We start from the raw sequence: 26,271 nt of genomic DNA, 5'->3' as shown, positions 1-26,271 counted from the left end.
GCAACTGATCCATTGCGCATATACGCTTACATGTGCAGTTTCATTTGATGGTACGGCAGTTTCTGATGGTATAGCTTGTGCATTAAAGTTGAGTGAAGATATAGATGTAAATGTGTAAATTAATCCCAATGTTAAATCGCGTCGGTATAGCTGAATACTGCAATTTTGCATCGACCCTTTGGATCCAATTGCGTGCTCATCCAGAAATGGAAATTTGAATTTTTAATCGAGCTTGATAGATTGGAACTTCGGGAACAAAAAAAAAGAAGGTGAAAGTGGATGTAAAATTATTTATTCAATTTCCATAGAACAAGGTTTGTCGCTTATACCACTTCTACTGCTCGTTTCCTTGTCTTCTGTACTGTCTTTACCATGTGTTTCCACCATCAATTTGTCAAGATTCGTGTCACTAGTCTTTGGCGTAGATTTTTTGCTGGGTTTCAAGCTATGGCGTGTGGCTTTCAGTAAGTGATTTTTACCAAATCGTGTGAATTTAAAATTTGGTAAATATCTAAGCTCGCCGTCCCAGTTTCTAAGCATTTCACACTGCGCTGGGTTGAATATGTCAGGTATCTCTGAAATTTGTTAACAAATAATCAGTTTGGCTCAATGTACCGATACAGACTTAACATACTTGACAAAGCACAAAGCACACAATTGAAAAAATGTTGTCGCCCGAATCATTTAATCCAGATTCGTATTAAAAAACAAACTAAGACGCCAATGAGTGTGAGAATAACACTAGTAGTTTCAAATTGACTTCAAAATATTGTTTGCATTATATGTTAATGTGCAAATTTTACATATAATTCATAAACGAGCATGTATGAACAATGCAAAATTTTATATAATCGGATGTACCTGAAGTTTCAATCAAGCTTGACCGAAAACTGACATCATTCATACGCCATTCTTCAATTCTTTGACACTGAATTCCATCAAACAACAAATCGAGAGCATCGCAATATTCAGCCTCAAGTTGAATTGCCAGAATTTTTATGCTTCTTAAGAATTTATTAGTAGAACCAAGCAACCAAAAAACTTCAGTTTTTCATCAAACTGGATCAATCAAAACTTCAAATACAAATGATTAGTGCCTGTACTTGCTGAGATTTCCAAAGTAATGAACAACCTGAAAGCATGGACGAATGTTAGAACTGGATCCTGTTCAGCAGACTCAGAATTTGAGCATGATTCTTCTAGACCACTAATAACAGTATATATAAAGCAAAAACAACTTGAAACTCAAGTTTTCTCAACCGTTGAGTCTACTGGCCAACATCCACAGAAACAAAAAAAAATTTCACCTATCCCACACGTATCGTACTCCGCTTCCTCATTCTTCTTAGTCATGCGTAATATGTCCTCCCTGCTAGCGTGTTGCCTGTTTTTTCTGCCGCCGATCGAATGCTTGATATTTATCTGCTCCAATTCTTTATCGTGACGGGCCATGTACCTATGAAATATCGAGGGTATTGTGAAGCGGGAACTTGTAACTTTGTACAGATAATTTGAGATTTAAAAAACAGCAAATACTTCTTGAGCAACTCATCAGCGAGTTGTGGGGTATAAGGGGAGACGTCAGGCAACATATTTTCCTGTATCCACAGCATTTTTTCACCGATTAAATTCTGCTTCATGGCATTTCCAAGTTTCAGTTTTTCCCTGTTTGTTATTCTGCGCAACGAAACAGTCTTGTCTTAGCAAGTATTTTTACTCCATAATTAGTTATAGTGGCAGCCATTGAAAATGTGGAGAAAAACTGTCTTGAACCAACAGAATTACCTTTTTGTCTTTTTTGTTATTGCTATCGACTTTCGACTGTTCGGATGCATAACCTTCTTTGCTGAGGCTAGGACTTTCTTCATTGACATTGACTAGAATGAGAAATTAAAAACATGCAGCAATTATTGGGGTTAATGGGTGTTACCATGAACTCTCACGGTATAGATAAAAGATTACAGCGGCTGTTTTTACCATTTTTAATCTGGTTGCTGTTTGACAAATTCCAATCACGTGCTTTCATCAACTGTGCTGTGAAACTGTGAAAAACACGCTGTCTCGAGTCTTTCGCATTACGCATGTGCAGAATGCGTTCCGAAATCTTACTCGAGTTGACTCATGTATCATCCTATCTCTGTCTAACGCATAAGATCAAACAGAAAAACAACGATACTCGAGTAACTCGAATAAGGTTTCAGAACGCAGCTCAGAATGCGTTCCGAAACTACCTAGTAGAGCTAAAAATCCCCTAGAACAGAGGCAAAGCTACGCGCGAACTCAGCAGAGCAAAATAAATAGAAGATTATTGACAGCATTTGTAGCTTATTTTGAAACGTATCTATGTCAGCAGTAGAAAGAAGAGTAAACTCGACGTGTGGGTGACTGTAGATTGTAGAACACTGATTTCTATTTAGTGTTCATGCTTTTTCCGGGAGTAGAGGCGACGAGCTATTACCCCACTTGTTGCTTCTTCATCTGCTTTGAGTGAGTTGAACTGTTTTATAATCGTTTAATAGTGAATGATAGATTACGTCTGAAATTTCCCAGTCATCTATTCATTTCTGAGGAATAATTTTGTAAAATGGCCTAGGGAATTTCGATAATTCGCGCCTCATCTGCCCATTTTACGCTAATTTATTTTTTATCATTCTTTGAACGTTTGTCGATGATTGATAGACTAGCCTGAACGGTTATCGGTTATTTGTTGATTCAAATGAAAAATTAATAAATGCCTAGTGAGTTTTAGTAAAATAAACAAAAGAAAGAAGAAAGCTTGCATTTTAGCTAACTTCAGACCTGTTTAAAGCTCGAATTTCTAGATTAATTTTGTGATGAATGTAGTATTCGTTTTTTTTTTTTATATTTCGAAAGAAATAACCTCAACTTATAACAGTGATTTTTGAACGATTTATTTAATAATCATGTACAATTTACTTTTGACGACTCTTATTATAGCTAGTTTATTATCACCGGAAGTCAGTACATTCGGTAAACGACGTTGTCGTAAAAATAAGCCAACAACCAACACCGAGAGAGAGCAGAAGTTTTATAACCCATTGACCGACTCTAAGGAAGATTCTATCGATCCACACTGTAACTGTGGTTCGACAAACTTTGGAATAGTCCAAAAAATTTCTTACCTTCCTGCGCTTTCCTCTTGTGCTCCTGTCGACGTACGCTTTTCATCAGCATGCATTCGCTGCGGTTTGTGTCTCGCGGTGGCGGAACAGGTCAGTCGATTGAACGTGATAACAATGATTAAGTAATGGATAAAAAACTGGAGAACATAAAATAACATCAAAGGCAAAACAATAAACAAGAAAACAATTCGCAGAATTTCGCAACTTTTGTGTTGGGTGCCAAACACACGTTTTATTTGTTATTTGTTTCATTTGCAATGATAAATACAGATGTTTACAATACGATGCATACTTTCATACGCTTATTTTAGATTAATCAAACATTGATCGATACTCACGATACGATGCAGCCGGATCATTGGCTCAACGATAGCCAGGCGTATTCTTTATTGCAAGCAACATGCGACCAGGCATTTAGACAGTAAGACTTACAATACCAAGACAAATATATGATACATAGATATACATGGTATGAGATTTTTTTTGCATTACTTTAATAGACTTCCGATTGGTGGAAATGATTAATCTGGTGAAATTCCATAATATTGAGCTTTTCCATTTTTCTGCCAAACTTTCCTTGCACAAACGGTTTGATCGCTAGTCTTCCCTGAAGGCCAGAGCATTTGTTGGATAATTTTACTTCGTAGTGGTATGAATGCATTTTTACATATTCCATTTTACAACTAGTTACAGCTTGCGAGAAATTTACGGTAAGCGTTACATCTGCGATCGGATTCCAGGCGCTACCCTGGTTGTTTCAACCGCCGATGGTCTTTGGGAGAAAAAGTATGGCTAGAGTTAATTTTCTTCCATTTATGTCTGAATATATAATTATTCTCAGGGTGAAAAACTATTAGTAATGAAAACGCTTAATGGGTCACATCATCCTGATCCTTCCCAAAATAAACACAAATTTTAGATTCTTTTTCTTGGTAACTGTTGCGGACAATTTATTTACATGCAATGGTTGTATTTGACTTAATTATAACCATTAAGTCATTCAAGTTTTACTTGAATTTATTGAAAGTTTTGGCCATTGGAGCAATTCTTGCAAGGATCCGATTTTACTGCCGAATAGCGGCTTTGCAGAAATTAAATGGTAGATAAAAGTGTAATTATTTTGTATTTGTGTGATATGTCTTTTACATAGAAAACAGTAAGATGTAGATTGTGTTTTTGTATTTGTAATGTTTATGGATATTTCTAACTTCTATCAATCTACTATAAACGATTTGTAAATAAGTTCACGTTAAAAACTTAAGCACGTAGAGAATCTTTCCTTGTACAATTTGTCAAGAACATTCTAATGAAGCTACCTGCACTTTTAAAAATTCGTTAATTTCAAAATCAATTCTTGAAATGAAAAATTTCCACTCATCGGTAAAAACATATTCTTATCGATATCCACCATATGTATCGACCAGTAATAAGTTCAACCTGCAGTATATTGTTAAAATATTTGGATGACGAGACTGTCTTCATAGGACAATAAGTTGAACAACTGCGAGTGACTAATTAATCAAATCGTCTTTTCAAAATAAAGTTTGAAATCTAAATGCAACGCGTACCTCTTTGCATACGGCTCTCTAAACCTGTACAAAGAATGGCAGAGGTGGAGTGGATATGATCGACGTTCACCGGACTTGGCAACAATTCTTTGCAGGTACGAGCTTCGACCTTCCAAACAGCCAGGTATACACCAAACCGCTTAAAATCGGTGCGACGATTAGAGATAAAATCGTATAAACAAACAATAAGCAAGTCATTGACAATATGTCTCCGTGTCTATACTTTAGAGGAGAAGAAGGTCTTTTCCGTGACTGCAAGTGCATCTCGAACATTTCTCGACCCGAGGTGACGAAGGCTGGTAGTTTCTTTGCAAAAATGCGAGTCATGGTCGAAATAAAATGCTAATGACCGATGGTGGCGTAGATTATAGTGTGACTTGACTCGCGATAAACGTTGGTTTTTCAAGTGAAGTCATAGTTTCGTAAGCGTGGACGCTGGTTGCAAACTATGTGTAATTCTTGTCTCCAATAAACCATACTTTTAGAGCCCATTTTATGCATTCAGAGAAATTTGATTTCGACAAAATTATGTTCACCTATACGAAGACATTGTGAAATGTATGTTCTATCTGATCATTGTTACAAGCTTGAAATTTTTTGTTTCTTTGTACCAACAAAAGCGTATTTTTCTTCATTGTTGCTAAGTAACCAGGAAAGTTGAATCGTGCGAACTAGGAGTAGGTCCTTTTGATGGGTTTTTGGACATGCTGAATCCGAATCCAATATCAAAACTGTTCCATCGAGCCCAGATTTTGAGTTACATACGTGGTATTCCACTCTACTTAGGCACCGAGAAAATCTTGCAATGTTTTAGAATCAAACAAACAAATTCTTCAGGCAGGAGAAGTTGGAATCCGGAACTGCTAGACTTCAAAAACAGAGATGCATGGCCTAACTGCCAGTCAAAACACTTTTCGTTTATATGCCCACGTTATAGTACGTAATTAACATTTTTCACTTTCTCGACTTACTAGACATTTGGATTACACATAAGTGCGAGTGCCATCTAATGTATAATACTCAATCACCATCTGCTCGAAATGGGTCAATATTTGTGAAGCATTAATCATGGAACGGAATAACGGGTTCCCGATTCCCGTTACCAGGGGCTACCTGGTTGTCCACAGGGGAAAATGCGACGTCGCCTCGTCTCCTGGGTGAGAATATTTTAAGGCTTGAAAAACCAGGCGGTCTAACGATATTCGGAGTCGGGAATATCCCGCGAGTCCGAAGTCTATCTGCGATGGAAAAATCCCCGACGGCGGTTGTTCCTTGTAAGTCGATTCTCGGTGATCCGATAGCAGCACTGGAGGTGAAAACACGTCGCCCATATTCATGGGACACCTCGCTTTCCGACTCCTCAAAGTTATCGTGTCCGGTAACAAGAGCGTCGAGCTTCTTCCGAGACGTAGATGCGACCTCGTTTGCTTGGCCATGGCTTTGGCCTTCTCGCCGATGAACGTGGATCGCTCGGATCAATTTTTGACGAACCGATTTTCGCTGGCTCCAAACTCGTTCGAAAATTCCTAAAGCAAGGGCTGTTATCACGCCGGTAACGAGGATGACGAATGCTGAGTAAACGTCGGCCAGACGAGCGCTGTGGAAGGTTGTCGGGGCCTCGCACTGCGGCATTCTAGGCAACATCCTCTCGCTTATTCGGCTCAACACTCCAACCTCGCTTATACGCATTATGCTGCGAAAGATTTTGCTTAGTTTTGATTTATGATCTAGTGAAGTCCAGTAGAAATATACAAGAATTTGACCGACTTCTATCAGGCGCCATTCGTGAATTACGTGAGTTTAAAAAATCCGCGGAGGGGGGGGGGGGGGGGGTTAAAAGTGATTCTTACGTAATATTTCACAAGTCCGAATGTGCGTAATAGACATTTTCCATTGAGAAAAAATGTCCGTACAGCAATGTCTCAGGAAACAAAAATCGTACAGAAAAGTAAAGGACATAGTTTCAAAGCCTATAGAAAAAATCTGTATTTAGACTTTCGATAAAGTATGAGATCTATTTTCTCATTTTTAATATACGATTTCATTTATATATATTGTTATTGTAAAAAATTTTGTTTCATAATAAGTTTTTAAGATTGTTAATGTGTTCATATTTACAAATTTTAATTAAATAAGTGAAAACTATAGGTAAAATATTACGTAAGAAGTGGGAGGGAGAGTCCAGGAAGTTTAATGTGTTCTTACATGTGGTAGGGGAGGGTAAAAATGGCTAAAATCGTCGTTACGTAATTAAAGAAGGGCCCCTAAGTTCTATTCAACCATGACGTAGGTCTGAAAATTTTTGTATAAGTAAAGTGAATGTCTATGGAGGAAGGGCGTATTATTATTGATGATTGTAAATTTTGTACGTTAATTTCGAGATCAGGTTTTTCTACCCTTAGGATAAATTCCCAGAATGACCGTTATTAATTCGTTGACTTACATGCAACAAACCAAACTCTATGTAGTTTCGTTTTTTTTTGTTCGTTGCCATTACAGTTAAACTCATAATAACACGTGACTTACTTGACACACAGCTTTTACTTTTACCTTTTTTTCATAAAATGCACAGCAAAAAAAAAAATGTAATTTATCATTTTCAATTTTTAATAATCTTCAGCACCCAAGCATCGGTCAAATCCTCTAATATTTTTACTGTATATTCTTGAATAATTTACTGAAAAAATAATCGAACGAAATTTTTTTTTTGCGAACGATTTGCACAAAAATTATATCTTATACCAGAAATTCAAAACAATACAGTTATTACGTCACTCTATCCAACACAAACATGGTAATCCAATATCCGATACCAATCGCAATTGTTACTTCGAACAAACAGGTAAAAATGCGTTTTAGAACCCCGATTCAGGCAAGACAAGCTTTTCAGTCCATAAAACCAATTCAATGCTAAATTATGGATTGCATTATTAACGCTTGTTGGCTGATCGCCAAGCTCATGCATGCTGGCAACACTTTGAACTTCTCAAGAAACACATTCGACCGAATGGCGAGTTAAGAGCTTCGCAGACGGTTTCACTGAGGTAAAAGAAGTTGGTCAAGTGGGACCGACATTGAAGCACAAACTCGCTGGTAATTCACTTGCCAGTCATTCACCTATGAGTGATGATCTTCTTGTAGGGACAGGTGTGAGCCATTGGTAAGGCGACGACTGTGAAGGTCTGGGGAATCACGAGCTCCTTGAGGGAGCATCGATTGTGAAGAAGAGTCGTGCGGAGAGCTCGCCGAGCCAATCTTGCACTCACGAAAAATCCGTAACCACCTTTCGCAGCTTTTTGCAGACCGGAAGTGGTGTCTACCCCAGCCTCGCGTCCGTTGAAAGCCTTGATGTACAGCTCACGCAGATTACTGTCGTTCGCATTCTACTTTAACAGAGACCTCCACTCAATGGACGCAATGGATTTGCAGACTTGGAAAACCAAAATTATGAACTTTGGGTTTCAATGGAGTCGTGAATCTGTGTCAAACGCATGGCTTACCCGTATGTACTCGTCGTCGTTTCCGCTGTACCCGAGTTTGTAGTTGTTGAAGAGAAGGTCCGCCAATGACTTGATACCCGCAGCTTGTACTGACAGTATTGACGTGATGAAACCAGCGTACGCGTTGTAAATAACGAGTGCAAATATCAGGCTACTCAAAAGCGCTATCTTTCCGGATGGACTTCGGGGACTCCATGGTGACCCTAAGGTAAATATCCCCTGATTTCTGTGCAGGATGTGATTTTTGCAGGGTGTAACTTGCTTTGCGAATCGGTAGAAGAACTTTGGCAAGTATGTAAAGGTAATTTACTTTCTGACAATTGCTTGGGGTCAAGAGAAGATGGTAAGAAAAGCGTTTCAAATCACAGGAAGTCATTTGAACACGTGTTATTCGATAATGGCTGACTTGAGTGGCTGAGCTTTGAGAAAGGAATTCGATTCATTCAATTTCAAACTTGCCCAAGTTCAACTTCAACAATTTTAAGTTCGTTGTAGCGAACCTTGCATGCACATGATGCCGATGCACCATAAACCGGCTTCACCCAATCCAGTATGGGTTTCCGTTTCATCGCTGAGAGCAAGTTTCCCTGCGTAATTTATTGCCGTCATTGCTAGCACCATGAGAATACAGGTAACAGCTACGCATCCTAGCAGTCGATTGTTGAAAGGTTGTAAAAATATGTCTCTCATGGAACCAGATTCTGGTGGATGGAAGTAAATGTTTCTCCTGCAAAACGTTAATCATGCAGTCACATGACAAGTCACACGAAGTGTTCAAACCTTTGATGGTAAGATCAACATTCAGAACTTATTTAGAAAAATTGAGAGTCATCCTAGAAAACTACTTAAACAAAAAAAAAATCTTCAATTTACCAAATATGGGGAAAGAAACGTTTCGTTCATTCCAGTAAATGTGGTTTCACTTGATAACACAATTTGTTGTTGTAACTACTGTTTTATTCGATCAAATATCAATAACATTTTGTTGAATCGAAAAAAAACCATTCAATTCGCCATATTTGGTAGATTAAGGAAATTCTTTCTCTGTAGCTACGGATATTATTCCTGATGCACTGTTTCATTTTTTTTAACTAAGAAGGTACTTCAAAGAAAGCAATTCAATGATCTCCGTCATGTGACGAAAGAACCTTAGATTTCACGATTGTACAGATGCTTGTCTTGCGAAAATAAGAATTATAACGTTTCACTAAATACAAACATTGACTGAATGATGGGATGCGTGAAGCTCATTCCTCGCTGACGTTCGTCGTTCACGTTTATGTTTCCCAGTCCTATGTCAACCACTCCAGAAACCACATCGCCAAGAAGATGACTCCAAGCTTTGTTCACCACGGTTCCAAGTTTATCGTGAGGCACCAGCTCTATGCTAGTAATTGATCAATTAGTTGGACCAAGGGCTGGGTGAAATGCTTTCATAAATGCCAAATGCGCAATTCCACGTCAAACGGGACAGATATTTTGCAGTTTTTTCACATCATGTTTTCGGAATTGATCAAAACTTTTTTACGCAAAGTATATACGTATGTATATAAAGAGAGAAGATACGCATTTTATTATTCGTAAGAAAGAAGGTAAAATTCAAAAATTACAGATCATTAATTTTGGGGGGTGACGGGGGGCGGGGGGGGGGGGGGGGGGGGGGGGAGTAGTGAGCTATTTAACTCAATGATTGATATTTCCGGCTTCATCCATCTATCCATCGTAGAGCAATGAGTGGACGCACATTTTAAGCAGAAAAAAGCAATTTCGAACAAATGGTCGAATTATTTTCCAACACCCAACATTCACACGTGCGAAGGTATCGAAGGAAGTGAGTATTAAACGAATGCTTGTGTACCTGGCATTAATACCGCTGACAACGAAAGCCATGATGTCCAAGAGGGGCAGGATATCGTCCATTTCTTCCTCGTCGACGTCATCGCGCTGTACTTCGCTGCTGGAGTTCAAAATTCCAACGAGCAATGGAAAACCGTGAAAATTGTTTCTCAGCTCTACGCTTATTGGTAGCCTCAACGTGTAGGTGCCAGGATTCCACGATCCTAGAGGGTCGATCACGAGGCTGGAATTCTCTGAGTTTCGTATCTTGTAGACGTGGCACAAGTAGAAAGAAACGGTTTTATTTTCCTGAACAACATATTCCAGATTGGACGTCGCATTTTCTCGGTTTTTAATCCGCCTCATTTTTGGCATTCGATAGTGTTTCGCGTATTTTTGAAGTCCTGTGCATGTCCTGCGTAGATATTAGAAATTATTATATCGGGACGAGAAATTGAATGGAAAATTTTTTTTTTACACATAAAATTTACCCTCATTTACCTATTCAGATACTGATTTGTCACATTCAAAGCCTGCGATGTAGAAAGAGGTGAAGTCGCAACAATGAGGTCGCTGTCGATGCCGATGTTGAGAACACGAAGAAGCGTGTCAATTATGGCGTCGTTACGTTTTGTTGCCACTATCAGCCATGAGATGTAGTAATTGAAAAGTTGCTTCTGTGAGGCCTGAGTTACAATGTAACGTCAAATGATTTTTTTACGGCATGGGCATTGAAAAGTCCACTTTTTGTGGCAGTTTTCGTTCCGTAAAGTGACGCTTTATACGGCAGCGAACAAAGTTGCGGAATAAAGTCTTTATTCTGCAGTTTTTATGCGCAGTTCGAAGTGCGCATCCCAAACTGCCGAATAAAGTAGCTTCGTCGAACAGATAAAGTTTCTTTCCAAGACCTATCGCTGTTAATTTTGCACGAAATTCTCCTGTTAGAAACTAAATCGACGAAATTTCAGAACGTAACGAATATAAATAAATTAAATTTTCGTTTGCTTTCGTCTAAGAGCACGTAAAATTTTTTTTTTTCTTTAACAATATGAATGTACGAAAAATGAATATTCATTACCAACAGCAGGATATTGTCGGGCGATGTCAGGTTTAACCCGTCTGTAAAAATGACCGTCCCAACGCGATGCCTCCGAATCAAAAATACTTGTGGCAAAATATCTGTTAGGTGTTCATCAAGCGCTGTATGTATCGAGATTTTCATTCCTTTCTCGCTGCAGCAGGACATCAATGACCGGGCATACAGTCGCTGGCATTCTATTAGCATGAATAAAAAATTTTTCAATGTATACTAAAATGTTCTGAATATAATCACGGATTTTTGGGATTTTTTTCGTTTTGAAAAGGATACGCCTTTTCCCGTAACAAAAAATAAACACTAAAAAATAGGGGCTGCTTGAAAAACTGTAAAAAAAAATGAAGAGTGACTTTCAGATTTAATGTAATCATAGAAAAAATAGTGAACAAAATCTGACGACAGCTTGAGCTAGGCATTGAAATGACGTGATCTGATGGTTGTGATTTTTGAAAGCGTTGTAAATTGCCTCGAATAACGTTTGTTGCGTAGAACGTATTTTGAATATTCACCCTTTCGAACCTCTAGAATCCGAAAAACAGGTTTTTAGAAAAATGTCGGTTTGAATTTCGATCTGTTGGACAAACTTTCGAAATCATTTTAGAAATGGTGTGTGAAAATTTTTGAAACTTACAGAGGTTATCGATCACATGATGGGCATAAAAAACGTATTCAACGTTTTGCCGACAAACAAACTTTTTCCTCTTCTAAACTTTTTCTAAATAAACCATTAGGTACGTTTTTCTCAGTTCAAATGAGGCATTTTTTGGCCAAACTCTGGTCAGGCATAGAATGACGTCACGCCAAAACTCTCTGGTTCATTCCGTTCACGATTAAAGGCGTGGAATATTGGCTGAGAAGAAAGAAACCTTACTTACAATTGAATTCTGAAATTTTATCAATATTCAATAATTTCTTCGACTCATCACTTAGTGATGAAAATTTTGGGATTTATTCAACTGCCCTAAGTGGCGGAAATCGAACATAACATTAGGAGACTAGACCACCACTAGACCACCTAGTCGTCCCGTATAACTTGCCGTTAACTTCTGTTATCATGACGTTCGAATTTTTGGTTCTTGCTTACACATATGTTAAGACTGTAATAAACTAAGGGATGAAAAACTTGAAAGTCACGTATCCTTAATATTAAGTGTCATCTTATTATTATTCCTAATATTTCTATTGTTCCATGATCATCAAACTATAATTATTATTATTATTATTATTTTTCTCACTATAGTTCTGATCATCCACCCTCATAAGTAAAGTACGAAATCGTCAGTCCATCTGTCCAAAAAATTCGTCTGTTCGCGATTTCGGTTTTACTTTATTACTTTTTCTAAATACTATTGGGCTACTATTATTTTTATTCATATCGTGATGATAACGAAACGTTACTCCCCGTTTCTGCTGCTGCGTGTTTCATCAAACGAGTGTATCTATTACGGACAGTTCCAAGAAAAGCATAAGTAGTCAAAAAAATGGAGTACTGCAGGATGAACCTCTCTAACCAAGCGTTTCATTGGAGTCAGAAAGGTTTTAAACCAATCTGAACGACAGTCGATCGACTCCTGATATTACCAGCGGATGCGCATGCGCCGTTCATGGTGAAATTTAAAATTGGAACACCGAATACAGAGAAATAACTGATTGCGGGAAGGGCGGGGGGGGGGGGGGAGGGGAGAGACGTCACGTCGTCGACCGAAGCATCGACTCGATCAGTACTTACTGCGCATGCGCGGCAGGAACGCTGCTAGTTCGCGCGCCTGCGCGCGTTATAAGCGATTTGCATGAGTGCGAGCGCAGCAAATGCCCGTGGCAATCCGAAGGTTGAAAGTGCGCGAGTAAGAAGCCTGGGGGTATCAGCAGATGGAGCGTAACTTGCGTATACGCAACTTACGCCTTATTACTTTGCACATTTTGCGCTATTGTCGATTCGCCGAATCCAATTTTTAGCGAAAGAAACACTGTTGTATGCGTGTTGGTATAGTAAGGGTGTTATAAAAAGCTGTTTTATAACGAGTTTGTCATAATGATGGATTTAATGTCGTTCGAACATATATATCTTGATGGATTATTATATATTATATTTGTACATGAATATCAAGAGATACAGCATAATAGCATAAGAGAAACAGTGGAGACTCGTAATGATTGTCTGAAACAGAAATTGAATAAGAAAAATTTTATTTCCATATGTTTTTCTTCCAGTCTTACCTATAAAAATCTGAACAAATTGTAAAATTTTATATTTTTAGCAATTCTGAAAACGTTCTAAAAACTTGTTTTTTTTTTTTTTTTTGTTCAAACTTGCTAAAAATATGCAACCTTGCAATTTTTTCGGTTTTTTAGAGGTAAGCCTGAAAGCAAAATATATGAAAATTGAAAACTTTTGTTCAATGTCTGGTTTAGATTACCATTACGAGTTCCATATTTCCCACAGCTTGCAGAGACTTCAATAACGAGGCTTTGTGCAAATATATGCATATAAAACATGTATATATCAATAATTTTGCATAAAAAAAATTATTACACCATTGGATAATTGTCGGTTTCATACAATGTCGCAAACGCAATTATGCAAGACGATTTTCGATGTACTTGTGTGCAAAGTTTGCTGCGTGAGCCGTGAAGACGAGCAAAATATTGTGGTTAACTTACGCACTGTGTCAATGGGCTTATGCTACAAATTTCATACTCGTTGGAAATCACCCACTTTTCCGCACTAGTTGGTAACACGCAATATGCTAGTGTTTACAGAATTTTATCGGGATGTACTCAGTCTTGTTTTCAACAATTACCAATTTTGTTACACCCTGTAGAAACGTAGAAACAATTCTTCATGAGGTTGGAGTAGAAATTGGAAATGATTTCTTTATTATATCTGACACAAATAGCTGACGGCACTTTTTTGACACTATTAGTGAGGAACTTGAGTCATTTTAGGTGACTCTGTGTATCAAAATAAACGATATCAGATTCCCAGCAATGTGATTTTAATTAGTTCGCTTCATCACATAGTTGATACATTTACGTGATGAAGTATAATTTTAGAACCTGGAGCATAATTACGAACAGAGTGTAACCCACTCTATAGATCTATTATTTCCAAATATAACCCTATGAGAATATTATTGGATTTCGTTAATCAGATCGACAAAAATTCTAAATGTTTAAGAATCGTTCATTGGGTATTTCAAGAGTGGATAACTTTTGAAAACTAAGAATCACGAAAACAAGATTATCACGATAAATAATTTGATAGCCTATTGGGCGATCGTCCTGGATCACCAAAATCAAAATCAAAGTTGTATCTTCGTAGGCATTATCGACGTTTAGGGTTGTTCGGTTTCAAAACTTGAATACCAATTTTATACAATAATTCTTAATCCCGAAATACTGTCGTTCCGATAAAAATCGTGATTCCCACAAAACCAACCCTTAAAAATGGTATTTTTCGCAGTACTTTTCGACCCCATGAAGATCAATTCATTTACTAAAAGTTCCAATATTTCAAATAAGAATCCAGAAATTCTCTTGTCTCGTAAATTCTCGTTCCTTTTATTTTTCATGAAATTTTTTTTCACGGTATGATTTTATTCGTTTTTTAGAAATTTTTATAATATTATCTATACGTCCAAAGGACTGAACGTGAAGTCAAGCAAAATTCAGATTTTTTTCATCCAGCCTTTTCGAAAAACCTGCAAGATTTTGTCAAAAGTTGAAACACTGTTATGCAAAAAAAAAAAACTTTTTTCTTCTTATTATTATTATTTTGTATAATTATCATAGATTTGATAATTCGGATATCGTTTGTTACTTGTATGCCTCATGCCGCCAAGTTGTCCAACTAATTTTAATGAAAATATTTGAAAATGTTCCTGAAACTATGAATAATAAAGCCCTTGAACTCGAATTGCTCTAAGCGTTTTTAATTTTTTTTTTCTAATCTCCTAAAAATGACAAATTCTAAGTTTTGAACGATAAAAAAAAAAATCATATCACGTAATAATATATACGTGATGGTATAAAATGGAAAGCTGATCTAGATTCGGCACTTCAATACCTTTATTTCTATCATATTTTTGTAGATTCATTTACTTTTAGATTCATGAACATAATAGAATATTGGAAATAAAATGAAACATGATAATTTTTTTATAAGCCTGTTTTTCGGATACTGAAGTTCCAAATCGTCAAGATTCATTAGAATACAAGAAGTAATTTTCGACCGAAAGTTTTTTTTCCACAAAAAACGTCCATAGACGATGAGAAGTAAAAAAGACTGTGTTAACCGGAAAAAAATTTGAACTCTGATGCCTAATCATTGTTGAAATAGATACGCGTCTAAACTGCTGATCGAATATCTTGACCACACATCTCGTCAAGCAGATCCACGTAAACAAAGCATTAATTTTACGATCAGCAGTATTAACGTTTTCGATATTTAGGTGTAATGGGAATGAACATGCATAAATTTCAATAACAAAAGCTAAGATATAAACAATTTTAGAAGATGTTTTACATTCCGAACGCATTAAATGGTTCAACTCCGTTGTTTTTTATTCAATCTTAAGGTTTTGGGTTATTTTGTTGACCACCAATCCATTATTTAAGATTTCTAGAACGTTTTAAAAATAGCTTATGGAAATCTGGGCAGTAAGTAAAATGAGGCTAAAATATTAGAATCGCATAAAAACAGACAAGAGTTTCAACCACTTGAACGTTTCGATTATAAAACCTTTTTTCTATCGCCTATCAGGCTCATCGTTTCACTCACGTTAACTATTATTATTGCAATTAACGTTTCTGGACATTTTCACATGGTTTTTACTCTTTTCCTCACTTTTGATTCTGCTTTCAGGCCCAAAAAGAAGAAATTCATTTTTTGCTTTTGCTAAAAAAAAAGGCTGTTTCAAGTAGATTTACATATATTAGATATTATTGCTTGTAATAATTACAAAATTAATTTGCCTAAGTTGAAAATTAATGAAATCGTGTGATTTTACGGCGTTTGAAATGCCTTACAAGAAAAAAAATTTCGCTTAATAAATCTCGAAAAAAGTGAATTCTTAGATGATTTCAACTTCAGCCTTGAAATAACTTTTGAAAGAGTTTACTTATCAAAAAATTATTGCAGATCTTTTTTCGTTGAGCATTCAATTCCCCAAAAAAATACGTATCGGAAATTTATGTATATAGTCTCATTACTGAGCTACAAAATTCCGAAAGAACTATAATTATTTTCTTACGTTAGTTGAACGGAAAATGTTAAACTGCGTTCTACCCGAATATAAATCACGCAACGGGAGGCGAAAATTATCATCGGACGTAAGAGAATCTAAGCACGAAATCACCTAAAAATCTCTTTCTCGTTTCTGTATCATCTGAATTTTAGTATTTCTCTTGAATTTAGGGTTCGAAATATATTTCACAGTTTTTATCAGGTGGAAACTAAATTCGAAATCTTCTGAGAAAGCATAATAATTTCATCACAAATATCTTAGGATACAAAGAAATTAACTCTTACAAAAACTGTTTCCAAAAGTATATTCCGTAAAATGATACAGGTCTCTAGTAGTCTATACCTAATTAAGTTGTTTTCTGACCAACGTGAGCCTCGGGGAGGTGCAAGAACTAGCTTTAGGTGTACTTTGATCACATCGGCCGCCATTGATGCCCATGGCAAATCTCTGTAGGTACCGCAATCGGTTAAAATTGAAAAGCACTCTTGAAGTGTGTCGACACGTACTTATAATACCTGTACCTTTCCAGTATTAGAGCTTAATGACAATCATAGTAATTGCGTAATCAATTATTTCCACCGTACTTATACTTATAAGTGAATAAGTAATTATTTGCCAACCGTAAAAATATTAACTAATTACAAAAATTCGTCAAAATGAAAGTGTGTGGACGTGCAATCGGTTCCGTATGATTTAAACGTTTCTCAATAAATTATTACTAATTATAAGCTTGAGATTATATCGGGTTCTCTTCCAATTACGCCTACGAATAAGCCTGAAAGGTATTAATCGGCAGCTAACGTTATCAGCACTGAAAACCTAACGGCTAGGTGAATGTTATTTTACCAATATCCTATTTTTACAACTTTCAAAATGGTTGTCCTTTTGTAATTAACTTGTAAATCACAATCAATGGTCTCGTTTATCTCACTTTCTCTTTCACTTGAATACTTGAATAAATTCAGCGCTTTAAATTTTGGCAAACTAACGTTTTTTATGCTCTGAATATGTAATGGCGTTATCTATTTTTTTTACATCACGTTAGAATTTCGAGATTTTTTAAAATCGAAAAATGGCATCTTTGACGAAAATTTCACTTTTTGAATCGTATTATTTCCCAAACAGCTTCATGAAGTATGTGTGAAAACAATCATGCCATGAGTTCTTATCTATGTGAAAAAGATATTTTGATTTGACTCAAATAAGAATCCAGAATATTTAGCTCGAAATGAAAACACCTTCGTTACATTAAAATCATTTTGGATGAAACGCTTAAGATATAGAGAAAAATATATACGTACATTCTGACAAACCTAAAAAATATAACAATTTTTGTCAAATACACTGACTGACTAATTCAGCAATTTATAGTGAAAAAAAACAAACTAGCAGGATTGTGAGATTAGAATTTTTCAACAATAAGATATTTTTGAAAGTAGATTTTTGACACAGAAATAAAAATGAATTAATGAGTCAAAAATTCGAACATCAAACTCATCGACCATTGATTAGTCGACAAACAAGTCCTTAATTACATGAATTGGTGTCATTCGACACCTTAAATTCCTCGTAAGATGATTCTAGACAAACATCCTATCGTGATTCATCTGCGTAAGGACTGAAAATTTTTTCGATCTGTAAACAAACATTGCGTAAACTGTGTCTGATTCGCGACTATATAATTATTGATTTATGATTCTTGGAAGATATCATCAGGCATCAGTGAGGAAAATCGAAGTGAAAATTTCAGCTCCATCCAACTTTTGAAAGTGAAGTGAAACGATGTGAATTGAAATAACACATTGTAACCGTGCGCAAAGTTACTCATTTCCGAACGGTGCGGTAAAACCACGTTGGCGCATGCGCGCAACTGAAATGCTCTACTTTCCGCTCTGAAGCTTTTTTTGCCACATGCACGCTTTCAAATAACTCAATTTTTTTCGGAAATCGGTCACATTCACAAGCTTCAAAATCTGACTTTGAAAGTAGGCGTTGGAAAGCATACATATTATTTATAAAACAAGGTCTCAACGTTAGTTTTACCGAGTAAAAATTTTAGGTCAAATTTAAAGGGCTTACATCATTCCATGACTCTACGGAATTTTCTCATCAGCTTTATCACGTCTGACCCTTATGGTCGACCGTTTTCGGTAAAAATTCGTGGCATTCAAGTGTTAACCTGGAAAGAAATTTCCGCCTACGGTTATCAAGAAAATTGGAGATTGGAGAAGTTGTAAGCTTACAAATTTTGGATCGACGATTTTTGGAAAACTCATATCTCCGAAACTCTTTGTCGCAATCTTAGTTTCTTCAATTAGTTTAATGCAAAAAAGTTCGCAATATTTTAAATTATAGAAATATTTTTTCGCAAACCTTAAAACTATTTACTACGATACTCAGGTTGTCTCGATGGTTTTTGAGGAATAAATTTTTGAGAACTTATAAATCCAAAATTTCGAATCCGCATAATTTCTACAGCTCTCAAAACATCAACAAATCCTTTGGCGATAATTTGTTCTTTGGTCAACCCTTTTATCATACTGAGTCCGCCATCTTGGCCAAAAGTTACAAGAAGTTGTGGTTTATTAATATGTATCAGGTTTTTTGTCATTTCCGCAAAAAAAAAAAATAGTTTCATTATTATTAAATATGCACCCCTTTAAATTATGTTAAAGATCCACAACGAAAGAATTTCTTGTTGAGTTAAAACCAGCGTTTAAACATTTTTCTAACGAAAAAAAAAACATCAATTCAATCTGAAAAAATCCAACATAAATTCGTCAGAAATTTCTACAATTACTTTCTCCAATCGAAACGAATCCATTAAAAATAGATGGGTTTAATTGATCGCTAATCGTTTATATATATAATGCGATTAGTGATCAGAATGAACATTATATTACACGCTTGGAAGACCTTGCGTTTATACCTTTTACGTAAAATAAAATAATTCATATCAGTATTCCTGTGATTCACATTACTATACACCAAAAAAAGAAGAAAGAGAGAAAAAAAAATAAACAAAAATTGACTGTCAACAATTTTAAAAGGCTGACGTTACTGCATTCATTTTTTAATACCAAACGTATATTGTTGGTTTTATTAAATGTGGCAGATTTGACTGATGAAAAAAAATTGACGCAAATTGATCGAGACTTTGATGTACGATGTACGAGTTAATTCTTTATCTCCAGTAATGATTTTATTAGTACGTTTTTTTACATTATTTATTTATTTATTTATTGATTTTTTATTGATCAACTAATGAAATAGAGGATAGCTTTCATCTGCAGGCAATTCGTAAAGCATAAATTTCTAAATAAAACGAGAAAAGAATTTGTTTTATCAAAATCGAACGAATGACATGTTCTTGTTATTATAAAATGAATCTAAAGTTTCCGAAATGGGCTCCTCATAATTAAAACGTTTCAGTTAAAATTGACAGTTTCTGAGTTATTATGCTTCATGGAGACACTTTATTATTAAAAATCACTTGAATTCCATTCGGTTCCATCTTTCAACTCCATGTTTCATATAATTTATTGTTTCGCCACGTTTTTCTCCTATGTATTACACTTTTAATCCTCTCTCATCAGTGCATCCTTTGAACAATTTCTTAACAAATGTCACGTGAGCTGTTCAATGAATCAATTATTCTCAAGGTATCCATTGCATGTTTGCGTACTAATTGTAAACTGAGAAAAATGTTTTTAGACGGTGATGTGATTCGATTGAACGAAATGATCTATTTTTAGTCGATTTGAAAGAAGTTTAATTACGTTAAAAAAAATTCCTTACCAATTTCACAACGCGAGAAAATAATTTTTTACGGCATGGGTATTGAAAAGTCCACTTTTTGTGGCAGTTTTTGTTCCGTAAAGTAACGCTTTATACGGCAGCGAACAAAGTTGCGGAATAAAGTCTTTATTCCGCAGTTTTGATGCGCAGTTCGAAGTGCGCATCCTAAACTGCCTTATAAAGTAGCTTCGTCGAACAGATCACGACATAACCTCACTCTTCGTTTTGCTTTTCAATGCCCATACCGTAAAAAATATTGTATGTGGTATGCCCGTAAACCGTTTTTTGGCTCGGATAATTTCAGTACTCGCTTCCGGCTCGCCTTCGGCTCGTCCTGAAATCTTTATTCTTGCCAAAAAAACAGGCAGTTTACGGGCATGCCACATAAATAGTTATCATCAGTCTTACGAAGGAAGGAGATCCGTACGTGACGATATCGAGTGTCAATTTGATGAAATTATTTTTAATTTACAGAAAAAAGTGACAAACAATTTCCAACTACGATGACGTATCAAAACTTCATATCGTCAGTTCTGAGAGATGTTTCTAAGCTTCTTCCTTGGAGCCGACTATCCATGTCTATCCGGTAAATGGATCGTACAAACATTGATCACGCACCCAAAGGTAGATGCTTTACGTTACTTTACTAAGCCTATCGTTCCGTGAAGAATTGACAAAAAAATTTTCAAGTCATAGAGTGTAATAGATACGTCGAAGCAAAATCAAAACAATGTCAAGACCGATTCGAGGAATTGTTTTTGTTTCTCAACATTAACTACGACTCGGCCTTACGATTCTGGAGACTCAATGACCCGGAAATTTGGTTCTTTCTTAGTGGCTGAGGCCAAGGGAGGGAGGCGAGGATCCCCGTCACTTTCGGCCACACTATTCGAAATTTAAAAATCGGAAAATCGGCCAGTGTATTTCAGCTAGGATCAGTCTTTGAATCCAACTCAAACGGGAGAGAACCGTGCTCGTCTCTTCATTTCCAAAAAACGTTTTCTCCAACGTTGATCCCCTGTTTTAGCTGGGGTACGTAGACTGGAGACATTCACATTTCTTCGAGTGCCGTCCTTCCGTTAAACAGGATTCGTGTTAGAGGTGAGTGAAGAAAGGAATTAAAGACTTTTTAAACATTTATGGATTTAAACGTGTCTTCACACTCAGTTTTCGTCATTGACTTACGCGACGTCCAATTCATCACGATTATAATCACTGTTGCACATTGTCTATTAAAATTTTGACTAAATTTTTTAGACTTATGAATTTGACCAACCACTTTGACATAGCTGACTAATACTTTAAAGACTAAAGCTGCAAACATCCATTGTAACGATGTAAGAAAGTAGCCATTGACATTTGAGTCCCTTGAGCAAATATTAAATGCTTTAAAGCGATTGAGAATCGATCTAAACATTCGTTTTTTTATTCTAAAATTCGTTCTAAAATTTCAATTCATCATCGAAACCGAAACCCACATGGATGTCGTAATCAATAATTAGTGAGGATCGATCATTGATTCCTGAACAAATTCACCAGCAACTGTAACATTTAGAGCTAAGATAATAAACGAATGAATAATAGGTACCTGTGCCACATTCATTCATTCATTCATTCATTCATTCATTCATTCATTCATCGTTCTATTATACTCAGATGGTCAAATTTTGTCACATTTACAAATGTTTGAAATTACAAGTAATTCACAATCATTTGTATAAAGTCAAGTCACTTTTCAATTCAGCGTAATTTTCAACAGCAAGAAGTCCCTGCGTCATTTCGAAATTCATATTTCAACAAAATATGTCGTATTTTAATTAGAGTGCGAGATCCGCGAATGATTTTTTCCTTTATATGATTTTGATTGATCCACATGTTCATAGTTTTATACCAATTTTTCGTTTACCTTCTCTCTGATTGATATTAATAAATGTAACGTTTTTATGTGAACACATTTTCGCTAATTTTTCTGACGTGAAATATCGAGGCCAGCAAATGACGTCGATTATCGCCAGAAATTCGCGAATCGCACTTTCGTAACGGCCTCCTTAGCGATGAAACAGTATTTAAGCGTGTGATTAACCCTTTCAGTCGGGACGCTGAACATCCCTTTGCGACTTAAAGGGTTGATCTGAGGAGTGGCGTTACTTCCTTCTTCGCAGTACCGTCTCATCGTCGTTTAATTTTCAATTCGATTAACACCATTTGCCGTAAGAAATGCACCGGAAATGTCATCTGTCGTTCGGGTTGATTTGAAATTTAATATTTTTTTTTTCGTCTACATTCATTATAAACTTATCTACATAATCTTGGTTTTTGTTTTTTTTTTTTCATAAGGACTCGAGAAATAGTCTTTTTGTTTATTACAAGAATAAATTATCGCAACGCTGTCTTATTAAAAGTTAATTTTTTCAAGTAAAATGATTAATAAACATAACTTGTTTTTTTTTTTTTTTACATCTACAAAATGTAGCTATATTTTCTTTTGTATAAACTTCATATTTTTTATTCAATTCGCTATTAAAAATATTATACAATTCATATTTGTGATAAGAAAATTTTATTTGTGACGTGTCCTGTTTTTTACTTCAAAACCGAGGTGGCTCTTTATTCCACTAACCCGACGATATATGTGTTGTTCATCAATGTGAATAAACACGATGAATTTTTCGGTGCCAGAAAGAGATCAGTGCTAACGATAAGTGAAATTCAATTTAGAATACGAATGAAATTTTGTCACGAAGCAAAGCGGATAGAAGTGAAAACATCGACTGTTTTGTTATTCCTTACGTACAAGTTTTGGATACACTTAAGTCCTTTCACAGAGTTTTACCTGTAAAATTATTTGTATATAGTTCATTATGTGATTTTTGATCTAGTATATCCGAGTAATTTATTACGTGATTTCTTATACATTTTATCGAATTTACATACTAAATCGTGCAATAAATTACACGCTGAATTCTTTAAAAATATCACATGATTTGAAACCACTTTCCTAGACTTTTAATAACTTCTACCACAAACTGTGGGAGAGATTATTCAACGCATTTATTTATTACCAAACGAATCGTACGATTCAGATAATTGAGTTCATCAACCGTTACTGTCACATGATATCCGCTTAAGTTTATGCCATTAATTTACTGACGTGAGGACAATCTTGTGACGTGGTGAACGGTGCAGTAGTGATGAAACGAATGCAAATTTTTAGTACTCGCAAATGTCAATATGCATTTTTAAATCTCGCGCCATTTCTCCATGGCTAAAAATTGACAATTCATTAACTGACGGGAACACCGTAAAAATCGAACGCTCACATTAATTAGCGTGGTTTGCATTTCATTACGGAAATTGTTTGATTATAGTTAAACGATAACGACAAATTGACAACAAAAGCGAATTAATTTTGACGATAGAGTGTGATTAAAACGTGAAGAGGAACTTCAGTAATAAAGTTTCATTATCGAACCGATGTTCTTTGTCTTATTATTAATATTATTTCCATCATTTTTTATAAACAAAATATAAAGTATTTTTCACAGTCACATTCGCAAAATATTCGCATGATTTTTGTAAATGGGGATGTAAAAAATTCGAGTGTAAAAAAATATGCGAATATTTTTAGTAATGACTGATTTTTGTACTTCGTTTTTTTCTCTCAAAGAGAATGCAATGGCCGCTTGAGCGCTTTTGCGAACACCGCATTTTGCTTTCGAAGCATTATTCAAGGCCATATTACAAGATACTTATACAGTGGACATTGTTGAATTAGCGTGAGAATGATTAAACCGGTCAACAAGAATTTTGAGTCTAGGTTTTGGTCGTCAAATATTGATTTTTGACACGAAACTAATAAAAGAAAAAATAGTTTTATCATATAAAGTTTGCTTTTTTTGGAAACCAGAGCGATATTTTAAATTTTAAGAAATATTACCTATTTTTTTCAAACCCTTATTGTAGATAACAATTAAATAAACTTCTGTTTTCCATTTATATCACGTTTATTAAAAAATTTAAATTCTTCCAATCACAGATCATGATGGAGTTGATTTTGATCGGTAAAATGTAGAATTATAAATTAGTAGTTAGAAGAATTTAACTAAACATAATGTTCAGCAGTTCCACTTTATGTTTGTGTCATTTATTACATCTTAGTTAACATGACACAAACTATTGTAATTTTAACATTCAAATTATCAAATCAACGTTAAATTCGTATTTTTTGTTTTTTCTTTCACTTATTAAGACGTTAAAAAGTGGTTAAATCAACCCAAAAATTGTAGTGTACCTGCTGAGAAATTTTTTTGCCATGTATAGCGCTTGCATAAACTAGTCAAGAATCGAACTGCAGCGCAAGAAATAAGAAATAACAATAGCAGTGATACTTTCATTCAAGAAAAGAATTTACGTTATTCGTGATCCTCCAAATCAATCTTGCAAGCGTTAAGCTTCTTACTGCCGTCATTTTGACACAGGATATCCGTATTTACTTTTTGGGTAGTGACCTACGTATGGACGTCAAAAGCTTTCATTTCCTGATGTAAAAAAGTCGCGTATAATTGTTGTTACGTCGACGTTTTCCTTTAAGTTGCCACAATATAACACATAGTCGCAAGCTTACGTTCATAATAAGGAAGTTTTTTTATTCTCACGACGGTGTTTTGAATATACACCGAAAATGTGTCACTCGATTGGAGTTGATGGATAAACTATGTAAAACGCTATTAGTCCAAAGATAATATAATATTATAAAATAAGAATAGTCATTCTGATTAGAATGCTCATTTCGCCATTTGCCAACTGTCGGATGAAAAGTTTTTTAATTTTTGAAAAGATATTCTTGATTGGTTTGTTTGTATTTTGCCTTTTACTATCATTCGTCCTTAATTTTGCCAGTGATAAAATTTTGGAACACATTCACAGACCCAACTCTCGGAAACGTTACGCAGAATTTATCAGCGTGGAAACGTAAAAATAAGTGATTTTTCCCGCCTACTTAAAATGAAGAAAAGACGCTATTTCTCAACGAATACGAAATAGCGAACTATTTGCTTTATTATTGGGTCAAAAACTGTTTTCACCACGTGATCATTCATTGGGAAACAGCGTCTTTTCTTTATTTTCATTGATTCGGCTCGTGCGGCTAACTTCACACTCACTCAGAATCGTCATATTTCCTCACTCGTTGAACAATATACTATAATCTACGTCATACCGATAAGTGCAAGGAAACCCAAGGTAAAGAAAACTACGCGGTCTGCACTCTGGATCATGAAACGAGGGTTAGAATTTTAGCTGTACGAAAAATAAAACCATTTTTCAAAGAGAATAAAATTGATATTTTGTGAAAAAAAAAAAAAATTATCGACGGTCAAGCCGTAAGGTTAGTTTTGTTTTTCAATAATAAAATTAATATGTACAGAAATAATCCTGAATGAAAAAAAATAAAGAAATTTAAAAAAAAAAATCAAAGACAATAATTGCATCGTTGGAATGTTACACACAAGAACGCGGTTCCCTTTATTGGTAGTCCCGAAAAATTTTCAGTGCAGTGTAACAAAGAATTCCGTTACCGTTAATACAGTAAGAACGAACTATAATTGAACGAGATACCTAAAATAAATAACTTCACGCCTTGCTCCACATCAACTCATTACTATTACTGCTATACATCATTAGGGTCGATATTAGATATCGCACCTATCGTTCACGTGTTTCCGTGACGTAAAGTACGCGAGTTGCATTTCGCTAATGAAGCGATAATGGGCCAGGCAGTAATTAAAACCGACAAGAAAAATAGAGCGACGTTTATAAAACGCAGGTATAATTGCAGCAATGAGTGATTTCGGGGGTGAACGATGTCGTCGGCATAAAAAATCAAACTCACTCTTGGGTATCAGATTGTCAAAGATGATGAGCTGGTCCAACGACCTCCACTTCGCGTATTCCATCATCAACTGCAGCCCCAGAGGCGATGGCGAAATGCACTGAGAGCCAGCTCTTGCAACGTTGAACATGAAGAAGAACGCGAGGTCGAGCCATTCCTTTCCCTTCATTGCGGTTCACGGACACCTGTAATAA

General features: G+C 35.6%; 2 protein-coding genes across 2 annotated transcripts; both read right to left on the bottom strand.

Moving 5' to 3' along the window:
* Positions 1-287: 287 nt before the first annotated feature.
* Positions 288-1,452, bottom strand: LOC124409213. The gene is made up of 4 exons (XM_046886701.1): positions 1,308-1,452; positions 1,104-1,164; positions 862-1,004; positions 288-575 (listed from the first exon to the last, which is right to left on the bottom strand). Exons 1-4 carry the CDS (start codon positions 1,450-1,452, stop codon positions 292-294), a joined length of 633 nt encoding a protein of 210 aa, XP_046742657.1. The 3' UTR covers positions 288-291.
* On the bottom strand, positions 1,330-26,263 carry LOC124409207. The gene is made up of 14 exons (XM_046886686.1): positions 26,078-26,263; positions 11,126-11,322; positions 10,549-10,733; positions 10,070-10,462; positions 9,431-9,598; positions 8,712-8,938; positions 8,212-8,414; positions 7,829-8,094; positions 5,780-6,404; positions 3,144-3,280; positions 1,978-2,042; positions 1,786-1,877; positions 1,537-1,677; positions 1,330-1,456 (listed from the first exon to the last, which is right to left on the bottom strand). Exons 1-13 carry the CDS (start codon positions 26,244-26,246, stop codon positions 1,618-1,620), a joined length of 2,787 nt encoding a protein of 928 aa, XP_046742642.1. The 5' UTR covers positions 26,247-26,263; the 3' UTR covers positions 1,330-1,456; positions 1,537-1,617.
* Positions 26,264-26,271: the final 8 nt, after the last annotated feature.

Source organism: Diprion similis, chromosome 1 (assembly GCF_021155765.1).
Source record: "Diprion similis isolate iyDipSimi1 chromosome 1, iyDipSimi1.1, whole genome shotgun sequence".
NCBI classification, from domain to species: domain Eukaryota; kingdom Metazoa; phylum Arthropoda; class Insecta; order Hymenoptera; family Diprionidae; genus Diprion; species Diprion similis.
Note: the sequence above shows the minus strand (reverse complement) of the source record. Positions and strands in the feature narration are given on the sequence as shown.

What these genes read in the sequence shown, in the direction of transcription:
- LOC124409213 (XM_046886701.1), bottom strand. Translation starts at nt 1,452, where the DNA reads ATGGCCCGTCACGATAAAGAATTGGAGCAGATAAATATCAAGCATTCG. An exon ending in TACTTTGGAAATCTCAGCAA is followed by an intron (nt 1,005 to 1,103) that starts GTACAGGCACTA and finishes TAAATTCTTAAG; the next exon opens with AAGCATAAAAATTCTGGCAA. An exon ending in AAGCTTGATTGAAACTTCAG is followed by an intron (nt 576 to 861) that starts GTACATCCGATT and finishes AACAAATTTCAG; the next exon opens with AGATACCTGACATATTCAAC.
- LOC124409207 (XM_046886686.1), bottom strand. Translation starts at nt 26,246, where the DNA reads ATGAAGGGAAAGGAATGGCTCGACCTCGCGTTCTTCTTCATGTTCAAC. An exon ending in CCGACAATATCCTGCTGTTG is followed by an intron (nt 10,734 to 11,125) that starts GTAATGAATATT and finishes ATTGTAACTCAG; the next exon opens with GCCTCACAGAAGCAACTTTT. An exon ending in AAGAAGATCATCACTCATAG is followed by an intron (nt 6,405 to 7,828) that starts GTGAATGACTGG and finishes AATCTTTCGCAG; the next exon opens with CATAATGCGTATAAGCGAGG.